Source organism: Cylas formicarius, unplaced genomic scaffold (genome assembly GCF_029955315.1).
Source record: "Cylas formicarius isolate icCylForm1 unplaced genomic scaffold, icCylForm1.1 PGA_scaffold_3__17_contigs__length_32017465, whole genome shotgun sequence".
NCBI classification, from domain to species: Eukaryota; Metazoa; Arthropoda; class Insecta; order Coleoptera; family Brentidae; genus Cylas; species Cylas formicarius.
In genome coordinates, this window is record NW_026844326.1 from 28,423,754 (window position 1) to 28,443,691 (window position 19,938).

At 35.8% G+C, this 19,938-nt stretch overlaps 1 protein-coding gene across 1 annotated transcript in view; it reads right to left on the reverse strand.

Annotated features, from left to right (window-relative positions):
• The window catches only part of LOC132699494 (uncharacterized), a 321,798-nt gene extending 302,496 nt beyond the window's left edge, over positions 1-19,302 (reverse strand). The window contains exon 1 of the mRNA XM_060666244.1: positions 19,016-19,302. Coding sequence (XP_060522227.1) covers positions 19,016-19,064 — 49 coding nt within the window. The 5' untranslated portion in view covers positions 19,065-19,302. The remainder of the gene's footprint in view (positions 1-19,015) is intronic.
• Positions 19,303-19,938: the final 636 nt, after the last annotated feature.

Here is a 19,938-nt window from a genome sequence, read left to right on the forward strand (position 1 = left end):
TCAACAAGAAGTTTAGATTTTAAGCAACCAATTAAATATCGAATATATAGCTTTATTTTTTAATTAAAATCACACTACCATCGGTATTGTACATTTCCTCGGATGAAAGACAGTATAAGATAATTTAAATCTTAAGGCGAGGGACATCGAAACTGCCCACTAGTTGCAATAAAAATTGCGTATTCTAATAATTATCGACCATAAAAACGCGAGGGTTCCTCGCCGAAATTGGGGATCGGGCGGGGGTGGGGACGAGACGGGGTCCCCGGAACGCGCGGGCAAAAAAATGGCGTCGGTCACGAACGGCGGTCTTATTTAACACGTGTAAATCCCGATAATATTAAATCGTTTTATTTAACATTTTGCACGAAGGCTCCGCCGAAAACGAGCGGGTCTTTAGATCGTAATTATTTGTTTAAAGCGTGCATTTTTTTATCGCCGCGTTTTCATCGAACGCAAACGGGCAGCAGAATAATGGCCAACCGGCACGCATGCGTATCGAATTGGTTTTAATTAGGCGGTTCCTATGAAAATCGCCAGTAAAGTATGTTTCGAGAAACATTTTTTCATAACCGTACGTCACCGAGCACACACAGTACACAACAATTCTACATACGTTTAATGGATGTATGAGTTGATGCAACATATATAGTAAGTAGAGGAATATCATAACATCTAAGCCCTCGCCCTGGAGGTTCGGTTGGGTTGATATAGACTAGTATAACCAACATATACAGGGTGTTCGGAAATTGAGATGGGAAACTTTTAGGAAAGATTCAACGTGGTAAAATAATGGCAGTAAGTCATCTAATAATAATTCGAAATCGAAATTTTTTACGAGTGGTCAAAATTCATCTTTAAAACTTTATTTTTAAAAATAAAAAAAATTCAAAAATTTCTAAAAAATACTCGGTAAAATTTGATTGCGCATAATTTCTACCGTTTAAATGTGGAAACGGACTTTTACATCTCTGTTGATATCTGCAAATTTAGGACACTTAACTCATTTCTCATTTAGCACGGAATATAGGGAACACCCTGTACAATAGGTCAAAAACCTTAAATTCAAAAGGTTTTGCTGTTTATGCGTGCTATATCACAAAATAAAAGAATCATAGTCTTTCAGTTATAACCAATTTTCAACAATAGGGGGAACCATTTTTCAGTTTTTTTGAATTTGCGGCGCATCCTGTATATTTTCGAAAAATTGTCACAAATAAAAGTTTATAGAGTCGCATCTTCTGCTTCTTCTGGTTAAAAAATTTTTTTTTGTTACGAAAACAGTTTTTGAAAAATGATGTTTTGCACGCGCAATTTTTTATTTTTTTAGAATTCTTTCAACAGGTTCCGTCACTGGACAAAGGCATATATGTGCCAAATATGAAGTCGATTCCTTCAAATTTTGGATACTTATCGTGTTTAATAGCAAGATTCAAAAAACAGTCAAAAATCGAGAAAAAAAGATGGATACTTGCGTCGGATCAGGGCCATTTCTTATAAGCCTATGCGCCTCGTGGAGGGTTAAAAAGAAGGCAAATATCAATTTTGTAACTCTACCGGTTCGAAAGTTATTCAAATAAAACCAAAAAGCGAGAACAGAGAACGTAGAATTTCTGTACCAACCGCGATCCCATAGGACCTACCGTTACCGAGATATATTTTTTTTATACGAGCGTGCCAATTTTTGAAAATTTGCGATTTTGCTTAAGGCAATCTGTTCTATTTTGCAATATCAGTCTAAATAAATAAAATACAGGGAAATAAAAAAAATATTCTAGGTAAAGTGCCCTCTAGTGACTTTTTTTTTGTAACGACGCCATTTACTAAATCAGGGCACTGTGTCTAAAATGTCAATTTCTTTGATCATTTAGCCCACTGTTTTAAAAATAAGATTAAAAAAATGAATTTTGACAAGTTGTAAATCGGAAAATATTACGATTTCCGAATTCCCTGTATAGATTTAGGTAATAACAAAACAATGATGGATGGTTGCGTTGTAAATATGTTGCCTAAATATACTGTATTATGATATCATGTATATTTGTTTATATAAAGTAGAACGAAGTTTATAATTGCAAAAACTAAAAGGAACTATTTTTTACTTAATCAGGGAAGCCGTAAAATAAATGTTTCTTCAAGTTCTGCTCCTTATATACTTTTAAACAACGTTGTTTCTCTTTGCATGATGCAAGAATTACAAAACTACATTAGAATAAAATGGTTAGGTCAAATTGCAATGGCATGGGTTTGCTTTATTCCTTCACTATTTTTGAAATTGCAAAGTGATCTAGCTTAACTATACGTCGTGCAATTAGTGAAGAAAAAACGCGAGCTCAACTATCTGTTTATTGCACATTAAACCAACCCGATAGCTGCGGTATTATTTTTAGCTTGCGGGAGTGGCTCCTTGTTATTAAACTTGCTCTTAATACGTGTTTGCTTTCGCTGGATAGGTGCAGATAATATCCGAATCGTTAGCACATACGGGCGAACACCAAAGGGCCATCCAAAGTCGTGGATGTTATTAATAATACGGGGTAAGAGGATTAATCAAACCATTATCCGCGTAACTCGATTCCGCAACTAACTTCGGCTCGTTAACGTGCTTAATAAAAGCTTAACTAACAGAATGCTAGTCGGAGAGTTTTCGTTAAGTTAGACAGCTGAATGGGCCGCCTTAATTTAGGAGGTGTCTACGGGAAGGTTCCACCCGCTCCACCTCACGAATCGACCACCTTTGTGTCGCCCGAAATAATAATTGTACTTTAGTGTTCGAATTCGAAACGAACGAGCAGGGCGTTGGCTACATTTCGGAGATAGAACTCCCTTTATATGAACTTCCTAATTTACCGAGTTTCAAAGCTCGGAGACTCTATCTATTTGGTTGTTTTTTTCGAAAACTATTTTAACTCGGTATTTTATTGTGGAACTTTTGAAACACAAATTTATAATATGCCATTTACTAAATGGAAATAAATTTAATCAGATGGAGAAACGTTTTTAAAAAGAAATACCAGTAACTGTATAGAAGCATTGACGACAACCTCTTTTGGAGAATTACGTTGTCTCCTAGGTAAATTTCTTAAATAAAATTAATATCTATTATTATTGTCTATAATCAGTTTTCCAAATGATCTTATGATTCTAACAAATTAGTTTACTTCATCTTACTGATCTTATACACCTTCCTAAACAGCAAAGCAAGGGACTGACCAAATAAGAGCCAAGCTAAGTAAGAATATTATGGAATTAAATTACAACAATAAATGTTGAGAGTAATTTATTAGTTAATGACAAACTACGACAAAAACTTGACAATATTCCCCCATATATAATCGGTTGGTTATAGATTCTTAATTACCTGTGCAGGGATATATATTGAAATTTGGTCATTAAGTAATAGAATCCAATATCTCATGTTGTTAATCTCCATAGGCCCCAACAAATTAAATTTTTGATTTTTGATTCGTTTTGTAAAATATCAAAATTATCATTAAACTTGTGCAGTTCTGAATTAAAATGTATATCATAGTTGGAATCCGAATTTTTATTTTTGTACGCTCTTTTAAGTTTCTTAAATGTTTTACCTGTTTGTCCGATACAAATTTTGGGACATGATCCACATCCATATTTGAGTTTTTAGTTTCATTGCTTTTTAAAAATGTTCCAATTGTATTTTCAGTTTCAAAAGCAATCTTAACACCAAATTTAGATAGGTATATTAAAATTTTCTTGCTAGGTTCTATATATATTTATTCTGTGGATAAAAAACTAAAATATTATACATTACTGCGCACGTTTGTGGGGGTTTAGGGTAAATGGAGAAATGTAATTTGTTCTGTGATTTAGTTATAGTTATGTCCAGAAAGTTTAAATAGTTATCTAGTTTCGTGTCTATTGCAAATTTTATACGGTTATGTACGAATTCAAAAAGGACTGCAGTTGTCCTTTTGTTCAAACGGAAAAAGCAAAAACACCATCCACGCATCTATACCAATAAAGAAATCTTTCATTCAGTGGATATTTATGTATGATGTTTTCTAAATTGTCCATGAAAATTTCTGCAAGTAGTGAACTGGTGGCGAAGAGTCTGTGAGTTATACAAGATGTGCATGTAACACAGAAAAATGGCAAAGACTTTGAAGAAATGGCAAGTCTTATGAAGTCTTTTATAATGTTGCTATGGGTGTATGGCCAGGTTTTGAAATAAAAAATTAAGAAAATTTGGATTCTATTTTAAAACTCAAGTCATAACTTGTAAAGGAAATGATCAAATCCAGAGGGGTGCACAAAGAGGTTAAAGTTTAAGTTTCAATTTGACATTCAAAAGAATTCAATAAAAAAGACATTTTTTTTGTAATTGATTTTACATTTCCTTTAACGAATTGGATATATATATATATATATATATATATATATATATATATATATATATATATATATATCCCACTTCAACTGCCGTTCATTATAGATGTATACACCAGAGATACGAGATTTAACATTTCCGTCAACATCGAGGGTGCAAAAATAAAATCTCGCCACCACCATCACCACGACGACCCGAAAACATAAAAGATCCGGTCTTGTTCAGTGTTCCGGTTTATCGAGATGGAATTCCCCTCTCCGTTCGGAATCACCGAGGGGACAGAAAGATAAAACTCAACTTATAAAACGTAAAAACTTACGCTCACGTAGACAGTCGGCAGCGGTGCGGCAAGGGGGGGGGAGGCACTACACGCGGCAATAGAAGTGTAATAACTACCGAAAACTTTTAAATGAACTTCTCAACTTTTTTGCGGGGACGCCCTCCCGGGCAAAATATGATGCCTATTAAAAGGAAATCCCGGAGCAATTTCGACCGGAAATTTCAGTGGCGTGCGCGGTAATTGATGATGCCGTTCGAAAATCCAAACCGAAGAATTGAACCCGGCGGCGGCGGCGGCCCTTTTGTTTGCTTTATGGGGGGAGAGACCGTGCTTCGGCGATTTAATGGACTCGGTTATGGTCTCGGATTTATTTCCGGTTCAGCGTAAAATTTTAACTAATTCGTCCCATGTCGTCGGACGCGCGGCACTTTTCCGAACCTGTTGACGCATTATATCACAACAAATTCGTCCCTCGGGAACCGCTGGATGGTATCCCCGAGATCGGCTTCGCCGGCGAAATTTTCTGGCTACTTCTTTTCGGCCAATCCTTCGTTTGTTTGCGTCGGTTGATTCCGAACAGACGTACGTTATTTATCAACTACAAATCCGGAAAGCAGTTATGTTTTTTGTTTTAATCGAACTTGTTTGAAATTCATAAAATTTTAAGTATTGCTGCTTTTTTCATTGGGTATAAAAGTGTTTTTGTATCACTTTCATACAACTTCCTCAACGAACTCAACAAGTATCTGCCTTAAACTAAAGTTTCCAACACAATATTTTTTAATTAAAATAAGGCTGTCTTAATATATATCACCCATATTTAAATTGGTCAAAATTGTACGTGTGCGATGATTTGATCATTATGTTTTATCTTAGCTGCTAAAGAAACCTTTCACGTTATAGAAATATTTTTTTACTATGAACGTTTTTATTTCTAGCTTCGAAGTGTCTACATGAAGTATTTAGGAGCAAAATAGTTTTTCTACTCCCGCCTGTAAAATACCCAATTACAAACCGATCTAGCGTGCGGGAAGCGTCACTTTACCACGTCCGTTTTATTTCCCACGGATCCGAGCCACTTCGGACACTACCGAGATTTTACCGGACGGGGTTGAGAGCAATCGGATGATTTTGGAGACATTTGCCACGCCTTGAATTTAACGTTTGTCAATTCTGACGGCCATATCAGTGAATGCATTCGTGTTGTTTGGCGAAAATGTACCGAAAAACTAACAGTCGTAGAAAAAGTATAGTTTGTTTATTAAACACTCGCTCCGCTCGTGTCAAATAAACTAATATTCATTAACACGGGTATTATATGAGTCCATAATTATCTTTACAATGTTTTATATAAAGCAAGCAATTCAATATATTAATATATGGCAGGGTATTGTTAAAACTCTTGTACATGTAGGTCAATGTCCGATGATTTGATAATCATTATGTTTAATCTCAGCTGTTTATTAAACCTTTCACAGCATAGAAAGATTTTTTAATTAAGAGGGTTTTTATTTCTAGCTTGAAAGTGTTTAAATGAAGTATTTAGGAGCAAAATAGTTTACTAAATTCATTAATACGGGTGTTATATGAGCCATAATTACCTATAGAATCTTTTGTATAACCCAAACAATACAATATATCAATATATTAATATGTTTGCAGGGTATCGTTAAAACTCTGTTTCTTACCTTAGATATATGTGTTATTATTTTTATTACTCTTACCTGTAAGGCAAAAACTTTCTATTGTCATCAAGAGAATGTTTCCATATCAATTTTGCGTATGTGGCTATTGATTCGAATAGGGAGAAATAGACCACGCGAACTTTATCCTTGGTAATATTTTTCACATTTTTTAAAAGAATTTGCTCGATATTATTTTTATTAAGTTTTTAAGACTACTACTAAATTAGAGTCCATTTGCAACAAACCGTTCACTCAAATTTGATTGGCTGACATTAATATTGCTAAACTCATAACGCTCCATTCGGTTTACATTTTTTGGGAAATGCCAGACATCTTGATTTTCAAAACTTATGGCATATTAATTTTAATAAATTTATTAAATTTAATAAATTTTCCTGACGAATACTATAAGTCAAAAAAATAAAATTGTTTTAACTCTTAAATTATTTGAGAATCTTGGCTCATGCTCGAGAGAAAAAATAAAAATCATGAAAATTCACACTAACACTAAACGGAATAGGAAAAATTACCATAATCAGTTTAATTGCAGGTCTATACATATACATACATACATACATACATACATACATATACATATATATATATATATATATATATATATATATATATATATATATATATATATATATATATATATATATATATATATATATATATATATATATATATATATATATATATATATATATATATATATATAATATTCGGCCGATTTTGTCAGTAACCCCTTTGATGTATGGCAGGACAGCGATCGATCTTCGTTGGGTCTCGTACTGCACTCTCTGCTGCGGCTGTTGTTGTCTACCGATTGCATTGCTGATGATGCGCCTTTGGTATCCGTTTTGTCGAAGACAGGTACTAATTTTTTTCAGTTCTTCATCTCTGTTCCTCTCGTTTGTGAGCCTGAAGGACCGAACAATTAATGCATTTGCCACTGCCTGTATCTGTGATGGGTGGTGATGAGATTTAGCGTTCAGATATCTATTAGTGTGTGTTGGTTTTCTATAGACAGTGTGTTCCAAATGTCCATCTTCGGTCCTTGTGATGTGCACATCTAAAAAGGGCAGACTGTTATCCTCTTCAAGTTCTATTGTAAATTGAATCCTTGGGTGAATGGAATTCAGATGATCTAGGAATATATATATATATATATATATATATATATATATATATATATATATATATATATATATATATATATATATATATATATATATATATATATATATATATATATATATATATATATATATATATATATATATATATATATATAAGAAAAAACACCACCTTCAGCATAATTTCAGGCCTAATACTTATATATAATCGGTACATCGTAATTATTTCCAATAATCACAAATGCTTGGCGTAAGGATATAAGGCACCAGCAGTCTCTATTTAAATTTTAAATATCTATGTTTCCGAAACTGAGTATGAACTTTTTGTCCCATTTTTTGAATGACGAATCTGCAGCCATGGCGAATGGTTTTTGAAACCCTCGTGTAACTGTGGTATATCACTATTATTCAAGGCTGTACCTGGAACAAATTTTCTTATTATCATCGGGGACCAAAAATGTGATCTTTTTACAGAACTTCAGGTGTTATCACTCGCATTTCTCTTTGAAATAATTGACTTCTGGAGTTGCATTTGCGTGTTTCATTAGTACAATGGCTTTACACCACTGGGAGCGTTGTGACGCACAGTTGTTTGAAAATGTATTGACATATTGCGTATGAATATTGACCCTGAAATATTTCCTAACGTTTTTTTCACTATCTTTAAAAAGTGACAAGCGATAATGTCGCATTAAAAATTTGCATTGCAATATCGGGCAGAACTTTTAGAAGGGAAGTGCTCTATTCAACATTTAAATCAGGTAGGGGCGAATTCACATGGTTTTTGAGCGCGATTGCAGACGTTTCTCAAACTTTTCTTCAGCCCGAAGTCAAACCGGGGATGTTACCGACGGCATTAAAATTCTGATCGATATTTTCCCCTCTTCGAGCGTAGGAAATTCTAATAATTTAATTTTGACAAGAGCGCCCCTCGAAATCTTTAATTAATCCCCGAGTACAAACCTAATTAAATAGGAATTAAGAATAACTCGAGGATATACCGCCCGGGGGCGGAGAAGCGGTCCCAGACAATAACAAATGAAAGCTTATTTTTTACGGGGGGCCAAAATAATTTTCCCCAAATATATCATCCGGTCCATCTAGCTCGCTTTTCCCGCTAAGCGTCTAATGAAAACCGGCTCGACGGGGTGGCGAGGAGGAGGCGGTTTAAATATCTCCCCCCCTCTGCTCCGCGGCTCGGTAAATGCTGAAAAATTAGGGTACCTTACTTGGCCCGGGATTCGGTCAAAGTGGATCAGTTCGGGTGATTTTTCATCCTAAAGTACCGGGATTTTTGGTAACTGGCGTATTTTAGTGAATTTTAGGAGAAGAGTTGATGGGGACGAGGGCGCGGGTCTGCTACTTTTTGGAACATTTCTAGCGGGGGGTAATTATAAATTAATTTCGTTTGCGCTTTATTATTACGAGTAACAAAACCCGGATGATAACCAGCGGCGATAAAATGAAAGTTATATCTAGAAAATCCTCTTGGAACGCCGCGGCGAAACGAACATTATAATAAATATAATACGTTTCCTCGGATGGGATTTAAAAAAAAAAAGAACGTCGCGTCGCGGACACACAATATTAGTTTTCATCTTTTCACGAAACGGTCCGAGCTTTTCTGCCGCCGCTTCTATACAAAGTGTTACAAGATTGCGAACGTGACCCGTGTTTTAACCGGAGTGGAAAGACGACGATATTGCATGCCAAGATTCGGCGAGGATTGCGAGCAAAAAGTGCAACGACGAAACACAATATGAAATTGTATAATTTTGCGATAATGTTTTGTCGTGACGACGGTTTTTGTCACGCTAGCGCGACAGACAGAAAAATATAATTGGTTTTCCGACGGATAACCCCGATTTTGGGGTCGAACCCGCAGTTGAACGCCACTGAGTCAAGCATCAACTGGGCGGAGCATTTTTTTTACACGAAGAGGGATTGGAAATACGAGATTAGCGCTAAAATTTCCCGGTCTTTTGTCTTCTTTTAAATATATATCTTAGTAGGCTGCGAAAAAAAAGTCTTGCGTCAAATAGTTTTTTATTGACAGCATTTTAAACAAGACGCGTCCGAAAAATTGTCGCAAATAACGCAAATTGAGTATAGAGCAGTCATAAAGTTTTTGACAAAAGAAGGGTTAGCACCTAAAATTACGTAAGAAAGGCTGGATGGTGTGTACAGACAAAGTTCCCCTTCGTATTCTGTAGTGAAAGAATAGGCAAAACGTTTTCGAATGGGGCAGGAGTCCATTGAAGATGATTCAAGAACTGGTCGACCAGTGGAGGCCATAACGGAAGATATTGTTGTGATTATGGAAGAGGTGGTATTGAGTGATCGACGTTTTAAGGTCAAGGAAATCTCAAAAATTACTAAGCTTTCTGATACAAGTATTCCTCGAATCCTGAATGATCATTTAGCTATGCACAAGGTTAGTGCAAGATGGGTTCCTAAAAACCTTTCGGCTATTCAAAAACAACGCCGTGTCGAGTGTGCGCGGTCTTTTTTGAAACTCTGTGGGTCGCAACCGAAGCCTGTGATAGAAACTATTGTGATGGGAGATGAAACTATGGTTCCAAGAAAATTCAGAGTCTGCCAGTCAACAAAAAAGGTGATGGCCACGATCTTTTGGGATTGTGAAGGAATTCTTTTGATAGATTTTAAAGAAATTAATACCACTGTTAATGGTAAATATTATGCAACATTATTACATAAATTGCGAGACTGCATACGTGTAAAACGTCGACCAAAAGGGACCAGAGGCGTGCGTCTTTTGAACGATAATGCACCTGTCCATACTGCTGGTGTTGCACAAGCTGCCATTTTAGAGTGTGGGTTCCAACAGATAGATCATCCTCCCTATAGTCCAGATATTGCCCCCAGCGACTATTATTGGTTTAGATATTTCAACAGGGACTTACGGTTGAACGACGAAGTCGAGTTAAAAGAGACTGCAGACAAACCAAGAGAATATATTTTTAAAGGGATTGAGTTGTTAATAAAGATATGTAATCTAATAAGTGAATCGAAGTTAGGGGCGATTACATTGAAAATTGATAAAAATTATTACTCTACTGTGTTTCATTCATATTCAGGCCGGAAAATTTTGGCGCTGCGCTCGTAAGTCTTTCACAACTTGAGGTGTTACGATGCTCATTTATTCGCGCTTTTCTGTATCTTACTATATTCCGCGATAGTTTCTCTAATAGTTATGGTGAGTTATAATTACACCTTGTATAAAAATTTAGTCTCGGTATTGAGGGCAATGATATGGATGACAGGACCGGCGCCTTCCGTTGAAAGAGCAGACATTGTGCTCAGGAGCGAGTTGAAGAAGTAAATGGCCAGACTAGGCCCGCTAATCCTAGAAATGGAGGAAACATTCATTTCAATTGAAAATGTCTCTATTGATACTGTAGGGATATGTTATGCAATATATTAAGACACTTAGTGGCGGGATCTAGCATAGCTGGCCATCTAACCACCATACAAAATTAAAAAAAAGAAACTCTCTCCTCAATTAACAATAAATTTTTGAGCTATTTGATAAACGACTTCGCAGATGGACGAGCTTTAATAGTAACAGGGACATCATTATAAAGCTTAATAGCGTTATAAATGAAGCATCTCTGACTCGCTTTGCCATGTAACAAGCTGGGGATGTTGGACCCTTTTATTTTATGTACTAGAGTGACAAAGTGAAAATAATACCTTTCAGAGAGATTCAATCTCGTAGACTGTTTTAAAGACAATATCCACATACCTCACATGGTCTTCATATCTTAAATTAACATCCATCAAAATTTCCAGATTTCTACGGACGTCCGCAGGTACTAATCTAACATTATCTAATAATGTTTTAAAATTATAATTATAGCAGATACTATTACTGTCAAAAAGAAACATTTTAGTCTAATTACTATTAGGAAGCAGATCTTGAGCAGATGGTAACCGAGAGACTGTATTTAACACTGTGTTTATATAATGACTTGTATCATCTGTCTGTGATTTAGTGTTTCGAACACCTTGCTGAAGTCTTATAGAGGCGCTATGGCCCTAACGAAAACGTGATTCAGAAGAGAGCGGGGAGGCAAATACCATTTATTACCAAGTAGTCATATAATTTTTCATAATACTTTGGATAACGATAATTTAAATAAAAATTTATAGAATTAAACATTTTCAAGAAGCAAAAAAACTTCAATAAAGCCTGCCGTGACACTTTAGCGTAATTGCTTTCTGCTGAAAATAAAGAAGTATAGGAGCTATAGAAAATTCCGTGACCAAAATAGTGTTTCACAAAACCGTACGTTAAATTAGGCTTGTACTTTGCTTAAAATCCCCATTCATGCTTTTCACGGGTCATTGGCCGTTCGGGCGATTTAAAGCTTCAATTTAAATCTTAAATTTCCGGGCAATTTTCCAGTCAACTTGTTTCATAAGAAACGAGGCTCGAGCAGCAAAAGAAAAGCCATACACACACACATACACTAACAATATTAAAATCGCTACCCGAAATCGACGATTAAATTAAATATAGAAAAACTAAATTTCACAATTTGAACTTCTTTCTTATTCTTACCAAAAAAAGAAAAAACATTTTAGTAAATAATTTCTGGATGACTTATAAAGTTAAATTGTAATAGCTGCACGATTAATTTCTTCGAAAAAAATCGAATTTGGAAAGTTTGCATTATACGTGGGAGTTTCGGCACGCGTCGTGACGTTCTGTACAAACCCGCCACTGACCGCGAAGCCACAACCTGGAAAATTTTGAAAGGAACGTCGCTGGAAAGAGCAAGCCCGTTCTGCATCGGGCTTGCAGCGACGTCAAAGGGAAAGGTCGCGGCACCTATTAGGCTCACAAAGCCGGGCCTTCGGCTCCCTTTCGACGATAAGACGGAAAAAACAACATGCTATCGAGCTTTTTTAAAAGATTGAAAGCCGCAAACTGGGCGGGGAACTACATTAGGCTTTGTGATTTTATGGGATTTCGGCCACGTCACGAAGCGGCCGTTTAAAATGGCGCACAATGGCGTTTTCATTTTCCTCCGAACAGTAGCTTCTTCACGGACTAATTTATTTCTTTATTTGGATTGAAATACGCCCTAATTGCGCTTTTCATTAAAAATTCAGATTCTGCATCTCTTAATGTTTTATAAAACTATTTTTTGAAAAAGCCATTTGGTTTTATTATTGCCGAAGTAGATAAGCTATGAGGAAACTAGAACAATAGGTTCTTAACTCTAACACTGTTTCTAAATTTTTGAAAGTTCTTAAAATCGTGGCGAATTATCCCCTACGGATAATGCAAAAAATGTTTAATAATACATTTAAAAAATAAGTCATCTTCTTTCGCAACTAAGCGGTTTAATGTGTTGTGTGTAGTACGTTCGCCATTACTGGAGTGGGGTGATAAGTAACAGGTTTGACATGAAAATGACAGCTCCAAATATACAATTTTAGGTAATTACATCAATTAATACCCATATTCAATGCTTAAAAGATGGTTTTCTGAATAAATGAAGAGTCACGCAATGGAAGTCCCGTGGAAGCGACAATATTTTGAATAGCTGGGAGACCGTAAATCAAAATCAAAAAAAGATCTTCAAAATTCTTCTTCACCTTATAAGTCCGACTTAGTACTATGTTGTGTTCCCTAACCTCAAAAATGAGCTTCGTGGACAGAGATTTGAGAGTAACGAGTAAGTTATGATTGTTGAGGATGGATATTTTGAGGAGCTTGAAGTTTCGGTTTATAAAGGCTATACAACTCAATTAGAGTTGAAAAATGTTGAAAAATAAAGCAAAAAAATATATAAAATGTGGTTTTCATTGTCTGGTACGAGACTTATCAATCCACCCTCTTAAGAGTCCTGCTATTTTTCATCGGTGAAACTCTACATCAATTACCACCAAGAACGGTATCCGTACCCTCCCGATCTGACCCCTACGTAAACGCGCCCCGTAATTTTTTATTATCACGACACAATTTATAGTCATCAATGCTCCCCAACCGTCCATTTAAATTTATATACTACAAAACCTCACGTGTTACAAATACTATTCAGCGTGTTCGACCAGCGCGAAGGCGATTAAATAACACGCGCCCTATAAAATTTTATTTATATTTTGGCAAATATAAATTTGATTGCGTACGGTTCATCGACCACCCGAGTAAAATGGGCACGTCCCGAATGGAGCGTGAAACATTTACATCCGAATCGGGGGCTTGTTTTACGATTTCGCTAAATGTTCGACCTCGAGTTCACACGAGTGCGCCGGTATCGGGAAAATATTCTAGAGGGCACTCTGTCATGTGGTTTTTGGGCGGTTTCAATAATGGCAGTGCAAAGAACAACACGACCCGTACGTTAAAATTGCCCCGGCGTATTATTTTAACGATATGTTTACCGTGATGCTAATTCAGATCTCAATCAGTGCCCAAATTTGCCGTAAACTCCTATTTTTCGAAATGTTATATTAAAAATGCCACCGTACGACACGCATTTGGAATTTAATTTATGTCGGTAATCTTCAATTCTCAAGATTCTTTTAAAATTGCTTTTATTTTTTCTAAATTTTTTTATTATTTTTTCTAAACGCGTGTCCATTTGGAATTTAATTTATGTCGGTAATCTTCAATTTTTAAGATTCTTTTAAAATTACTTTTATTTTTTCTAAATTTAATTATAAGAAATATACTGGGTGGCAAAATGAGAAGGCACGCTGCCCTATTTCGAACAGCAATTGAGGCAAAGACTTCGGGTGAAAAAGCTGTGCATCATTTTTAAATATTTAAAATTGTCGCCAGGTGACGTAATCCTATTTTTTAAGTTAAGTGGTTTTCGATATATCTCTTTAGCGAAAGTCATGAACTGTGTTCGAACATTTTCGAAAATAAATGTCAGTGTCAATCTCCGAATAGCTGAACGCATTTTATCGAAAAGGACTCTTCTTGGTCTACCAACGCAGCCCTGTATCGCTGCTCGAAGGCGTAGTGAGATATCACTACAAGTAAAATGTATGATCTCAACAAAATTTACGATATCACTTTCATTGCAACAAAATGTAGCCAAACAAGGGTCTAACACACTATGGAAAAGCGCATGTCGATTTCTCGTTTCTAATATATTTCTATAATATCAGCAAAACAAATAAAAACTGCAGATAATTGCATCATTGAGAATATTTTCAGTAAATTTGCCACTATTCTTTGTTCTTTTGGTAAAACGTATATCAATTTGCTGCTAAAATATCGGCATTATATTTAAAATGTCAATAATAATTTACACTCGTTCAATTTGATTACATATTGTCCATCTGTCCACACGAAATTAGAAAAATGTGCATTATAATCGTAGTGGCTTCAGTCATAATTTTCTTTTTTCACTTCACTTTGGCCTCCCGGTGCGTAGATTGGGCAAATTAAATTCATTTTAGAGATTATAGGAAAGATGTTGGCATATTAGAACTCAAAGTTGCACCAATTCTGTCAAACCAATTTTTTGTCTAAATTTTATTTAGGTCGGATAATTGCTTTGGTCCAATTTTTCGATAATTTCATTCACATGTGGTGCAAGGTAAACAAAACCCTGGGCGTCAAACTAACCAATACTTGACAAACTCTTGCATTTTTCCATTGCTAGCAAAGATGGGACCTTTGCAAGTCGGGAGAGAGGCCCTTATAGATAAGCTATAATTTAGAGATGTAGGATTTGCTTGACATCATACGAATTAGATTAGCTAATATCGCGTTTGCGGAAACAGATAACCCGCGGGTTAGCCCCCGAAAGTTTTCAGCGTTTACCTAACCTCTCCAGTGCCGTGCCTGGGTTTCAGAAACGAACCCTCGTCAATTTCCGCCCAAAATAGAGAATCCCAGCAAGACGGGACCTGCATGCGAATCGTTACCAACTTATTAGACAACAACAATTTGCATATTTACATATGGTAATTGCGTCTGGATGCTAGATAACACGCCTGTACACTAATCCAGTGACTGACTTATGCCCCCCTTAAATAGGGTCTCTATCCAAACAAGCGACCGAATAAACCCGTGATTAACTTTCCCGACGAAGGGGTAGTCCGGATTTTCCGGAAGCAGGGAGGAGTGCGTTCCCGGTGAGTTGTTCTTTTCCAGAAAATTCCGCCGGTACAGGGAAACATTTTAGCATTCCATGTCGCTTTCCTCTTTTTTTTTGTCGGACCGAGAGCGGACGTTTTAATCAACTGTAAGGATTGATTTTTTTATCCTCAATTAATTAAAGCCCAAAGGTCCGCGAGACAGAGGGAATAAATTTCGTCACCGGACCGGGGACGAAGTCAACCAATCGTGACTAACCCTCGCTTGAAAGCAGATAAACACACACTGGCGCGCCTGTCGTATCGCGGTTTTTGCATGATCGATTTTTAGACCTTTAATTTTGAATTAAATGGAATTCAATTCGGATCAAGATTGAAAAGTTGACGCGGATCGCTGGGTCTCGGATATTCACGTCGTTTAGACGGCCCCTTGGGTTTACTTATGATTACTTTAACGTAGGGAGTCGTCGTCTCGACGTCCTCAAAGAAGACTTTTCAAAGAAACTTCCACAGGCTAATGTAATACTTTTTACAAATCCAGAATCCACAAGTTTTGGACAAAGCATTTCATTGACGTTTCCTTGTATTTTATAAGCGACGAATATTCCAAAAGAACTAACAGTTGCTGACTTAAATTAACAACTGGTGGTCTAGTTTTTAATTTAAAAATAGACAGCGATTTTTAAAATATTACCGTGTTTTTACAAATAAGCGTCAAACGGTAAACTATTTAATATGAAATAATGACCACTTTGTTCTTTGATTGCCAACTAAATTAGCATCACAAATCACAATACCAACCAGCGAGACACAAATAATTACCTGCCCGAGATAAAACCTCGCGAAACATCAATCGAAATTTAATACCAATTTTCGGCATGCAGGAATACTGAAAAATTTGCTTCATAACACAACGAACCTTTTAAAAAGTTTCAATTTGTCCCACAAAACGCATTCCAAACGAGGTTTTCCAAATTTTTCACAACTAGGCGTATTATGATGCGCATTTCTTTAGAAAATATATATCTATGGAAGTTCTTTTTAAAAGTATCCCGTGTGCGGTGAGCCAGGCAAAAAGAATATTGGACCGTTCTTTCCGTACGGGATGAATCGAAACTTAATAACCGCGTCGAAAAACGTTCATTCTTTTCCTTTGTACTGTATTCATGCGAGGTCGCAACAAAGAAACGTTTTGTGTTGTTTTCATCGAAACCCGGGCGCAAAAAAATTTAAACCGATGCTGCAGTATCAACAGGCAATCTATAAGCTTCATGTTTTATGTAAGGAGATGGCTGCTACGTAAGATCGACCGCCGTTGCCTGAATAACAAGATAAAATGTTGCAGGAGAATGTCGGAAATGAGTATTTTCTATTTGACATATAATGGATCAAAAAAACACGGCGTTTCAACTTTCTCAAACTTAGTAGGCATAGAACCACTTGAGAAAGGAGTCTATTATAACTTCGAAATGGTTTTTTGGTGTTATTAATTTAATCATTCACTTGTTTCTCTCCTTATTTTACATTTTGGAAAACAGGTAGGTTTTGCATTTTTATCCAACAGGAAAGCATTAATGTGTGACTATTGCTGTACGTACAAATATCACTAACTATCACAACCCAACTTCTTATATGTATGCTGAAATGATTTTTTGGCAGTAGTCACTCGTTTAGAAAATTAAACGAAAATAAAAAATTCTAAAATTTTCGTTGTTTTTTGATACTTCCTGCCCCACTTCCTCTCGGAAAAAGAGAAAGCTGTTGAAATTCGGCAACGAAAATAGATTTCCAAAAAAAGTGGACTTTTAAATATACGTAAACATAATGATAGGGATCGACTATGTAATTTACATAAAACATTCATAAACACTATAGGCGTCTGCACATTAAAACTCCATCAACGTCCGGAAGTTGGGGGTAGATTCGGGAGTTGTTTCATGTTAAAAAAAAGGCGAAACGATGGTCGTTTTTTTCTTGCTCGGGGGCGGAATTTTTTAGTTTAATATTGCCGATGGAATGAATGTTTTCGTCTCGTAATTATCGGCTTCGGAAAAAAAACATCTTCAATTTGTCAAAAATAAAAATGGGGCGGTTATGTTATCTATGAAATATTCAGTGGTTTATATTCGGTATTTCAGATATTTATCGGGATGTTTGCGTAGTGAAAATGAAACAGTTTCTTTTTTTATTTATTTAACGACTTGAGTATTATTGACATTCGTAAGGTTCTCGAGAGTTGCGGAAGACTCAGAATTCTTCTTTCGTCGAATAGAATCATACGCCCTTTTTTTTATAGCCGATTAGTTAAGAAACCGATTCCACTCGAATAGTGCTAAAAACTCCAAAACATTTTAAGGATAACGAAAAACTGTATAATTTGAACTAAAAGATTTTCAGGAAATTATATATTTTCACATGACAATTGTTTCGACAACACCGTGTCTTTATCAAATGTAATATTTACAAACTACCTGCTACTATATATACCGAAAAATGACAATGAAACCTTATTTAATGTTGTTTTGAGAATTTAAGTTCAATAAAGGAGAGGTATTTAAATCTAATTGATCGTTAAGCAATACATTTGTTTTGTTAATCTCTATTGCTTCTCTCTTTTTCTGTGTTTAAGTGTGTAGCATAATTAGAAGCTAGGCTATTGTTTTTAAACGCTCTTTTATGTTCTTTAATGCGTTTCTTGAAGGATGTACCTGTTTGTCCAATACAAAAATTTGTAACCCGCATTTCAACCTGTAGATACCTGATTTTTGAGATTTTGGACATTTCGTTTTATTGATTTTTAAAAATTTTCCTATTGTGTTGTTATTTCTCAAAGCTATTTTTAAACCACTTTTTCACTAGGCTCTCCTATGTCTGTAATTGTTTTAAATTGTTCGTGTTCTGTATTTGGTTTCGGATAAATAGAGTCTACTGTTGTCTGGATTTGTTTTTTATTTATAATTCTATCGATAATGGACGGATTGTCGACATTGTTCAGTGCAATTTTTTTAATGATATTAAGTTCTTTGTTGTAATTTTCTCTATATAATCTCGTGAAAATCTGGAATTTTAGTACTGATTTATTTTGTTAAATGGATTTTTATCAAGTAAAAACAATGTATAATTTATATTAAAATTAAATAAATACGTTAATTAACTTCAGACTAAAATTGTTCTTAGTTTCTAATAATTAGTAAAAAAACACTCTGTTTAAATTTTACTTGGTATTTTATTACTAATATTTGTTTATTCTTTAATAAACAAACATGGTGCTTCATTTTGTGCAATTTTTTATATTTTTACAATATTTTTTGTTTCTCTCGTTTTTAATCATTTAAGTGTTGCGATGGAATGGAACTTGTTCGTCTTTCATCCTACAAAATGATGAAAAATATACAAATATCTCAATTTAAAAAAAAAATCAATGAAAAAAAAAGTAAATTAAAAATGACCGACTTACCAGCGACGAAAACAAAAAGGAAACTCCACACGTAGACCGTATGCGTCATCTTAAATTTTAGCTTGAGGAACAGAACATTTTCCGCATAAGTGTCGACCTCCCCCACCCCCGAAAATCCGACCTGAATATTTCCTGAAACGAGCGCGATTCACATCGGTATCAAATAAATTCGGATTTAAACACTCGACCGGGAATCCGACCGCCAAAAATCTGATCTTCACTCCTTGCGATACGCTACGTATATCTAGCGCGGCGCAAACGCAAAAGCTACGACGTCCTACACGACCGTCGCGACGGCATCAACTGACGGACGGCGTTTCGGAAAACTCAAAGTTTGTTGAGCTACTCGATAGCGCCATTGAACCGTTGACATGCGCTCCATTTTTTTTTAATCCGAAACTCGGTTTCTCCCCGCTTCGTTGAAATTTATAGCGAGCCGCCTCCGCGGCTGCATTTTCAATGGAAATACAGTTTCCTCTGAATGCTCTCCGAGCTTGGTTAGTCCTGGTCCCTTTCACGAATCGCACAAAAACCAGGTCGACTTTTCCGAGCGACCGTCTTTTATTCATGTTCCGCCTAAGCAATAACGGCTTTATGGCAACTTGAGCTCAGTGATAATCCTCAATGTGCATTGAGCATTGCTTACAGATCTACGAAGGTTTTGATTAAGCAATATGCTTACACCAATTTTAAATTTACGAATTTGAATGTGCAATATTTAGGCAAGAGCGTCTTGCACAAGCGTGCTTGAAAAAACTTGCATGTGTTCAGCTTTCAACATTGTACAAGCAATATCCAACACTCCAGTTAGGGTTTTGTGCAGAGAGTAATTTGTGGCTCTCCGGAAGCTTTAATTAAGCAACACAACTTGCATATACAAGCAATGACCTTTACGGCTTTATGGCAACTTGAGCTTAGCAATA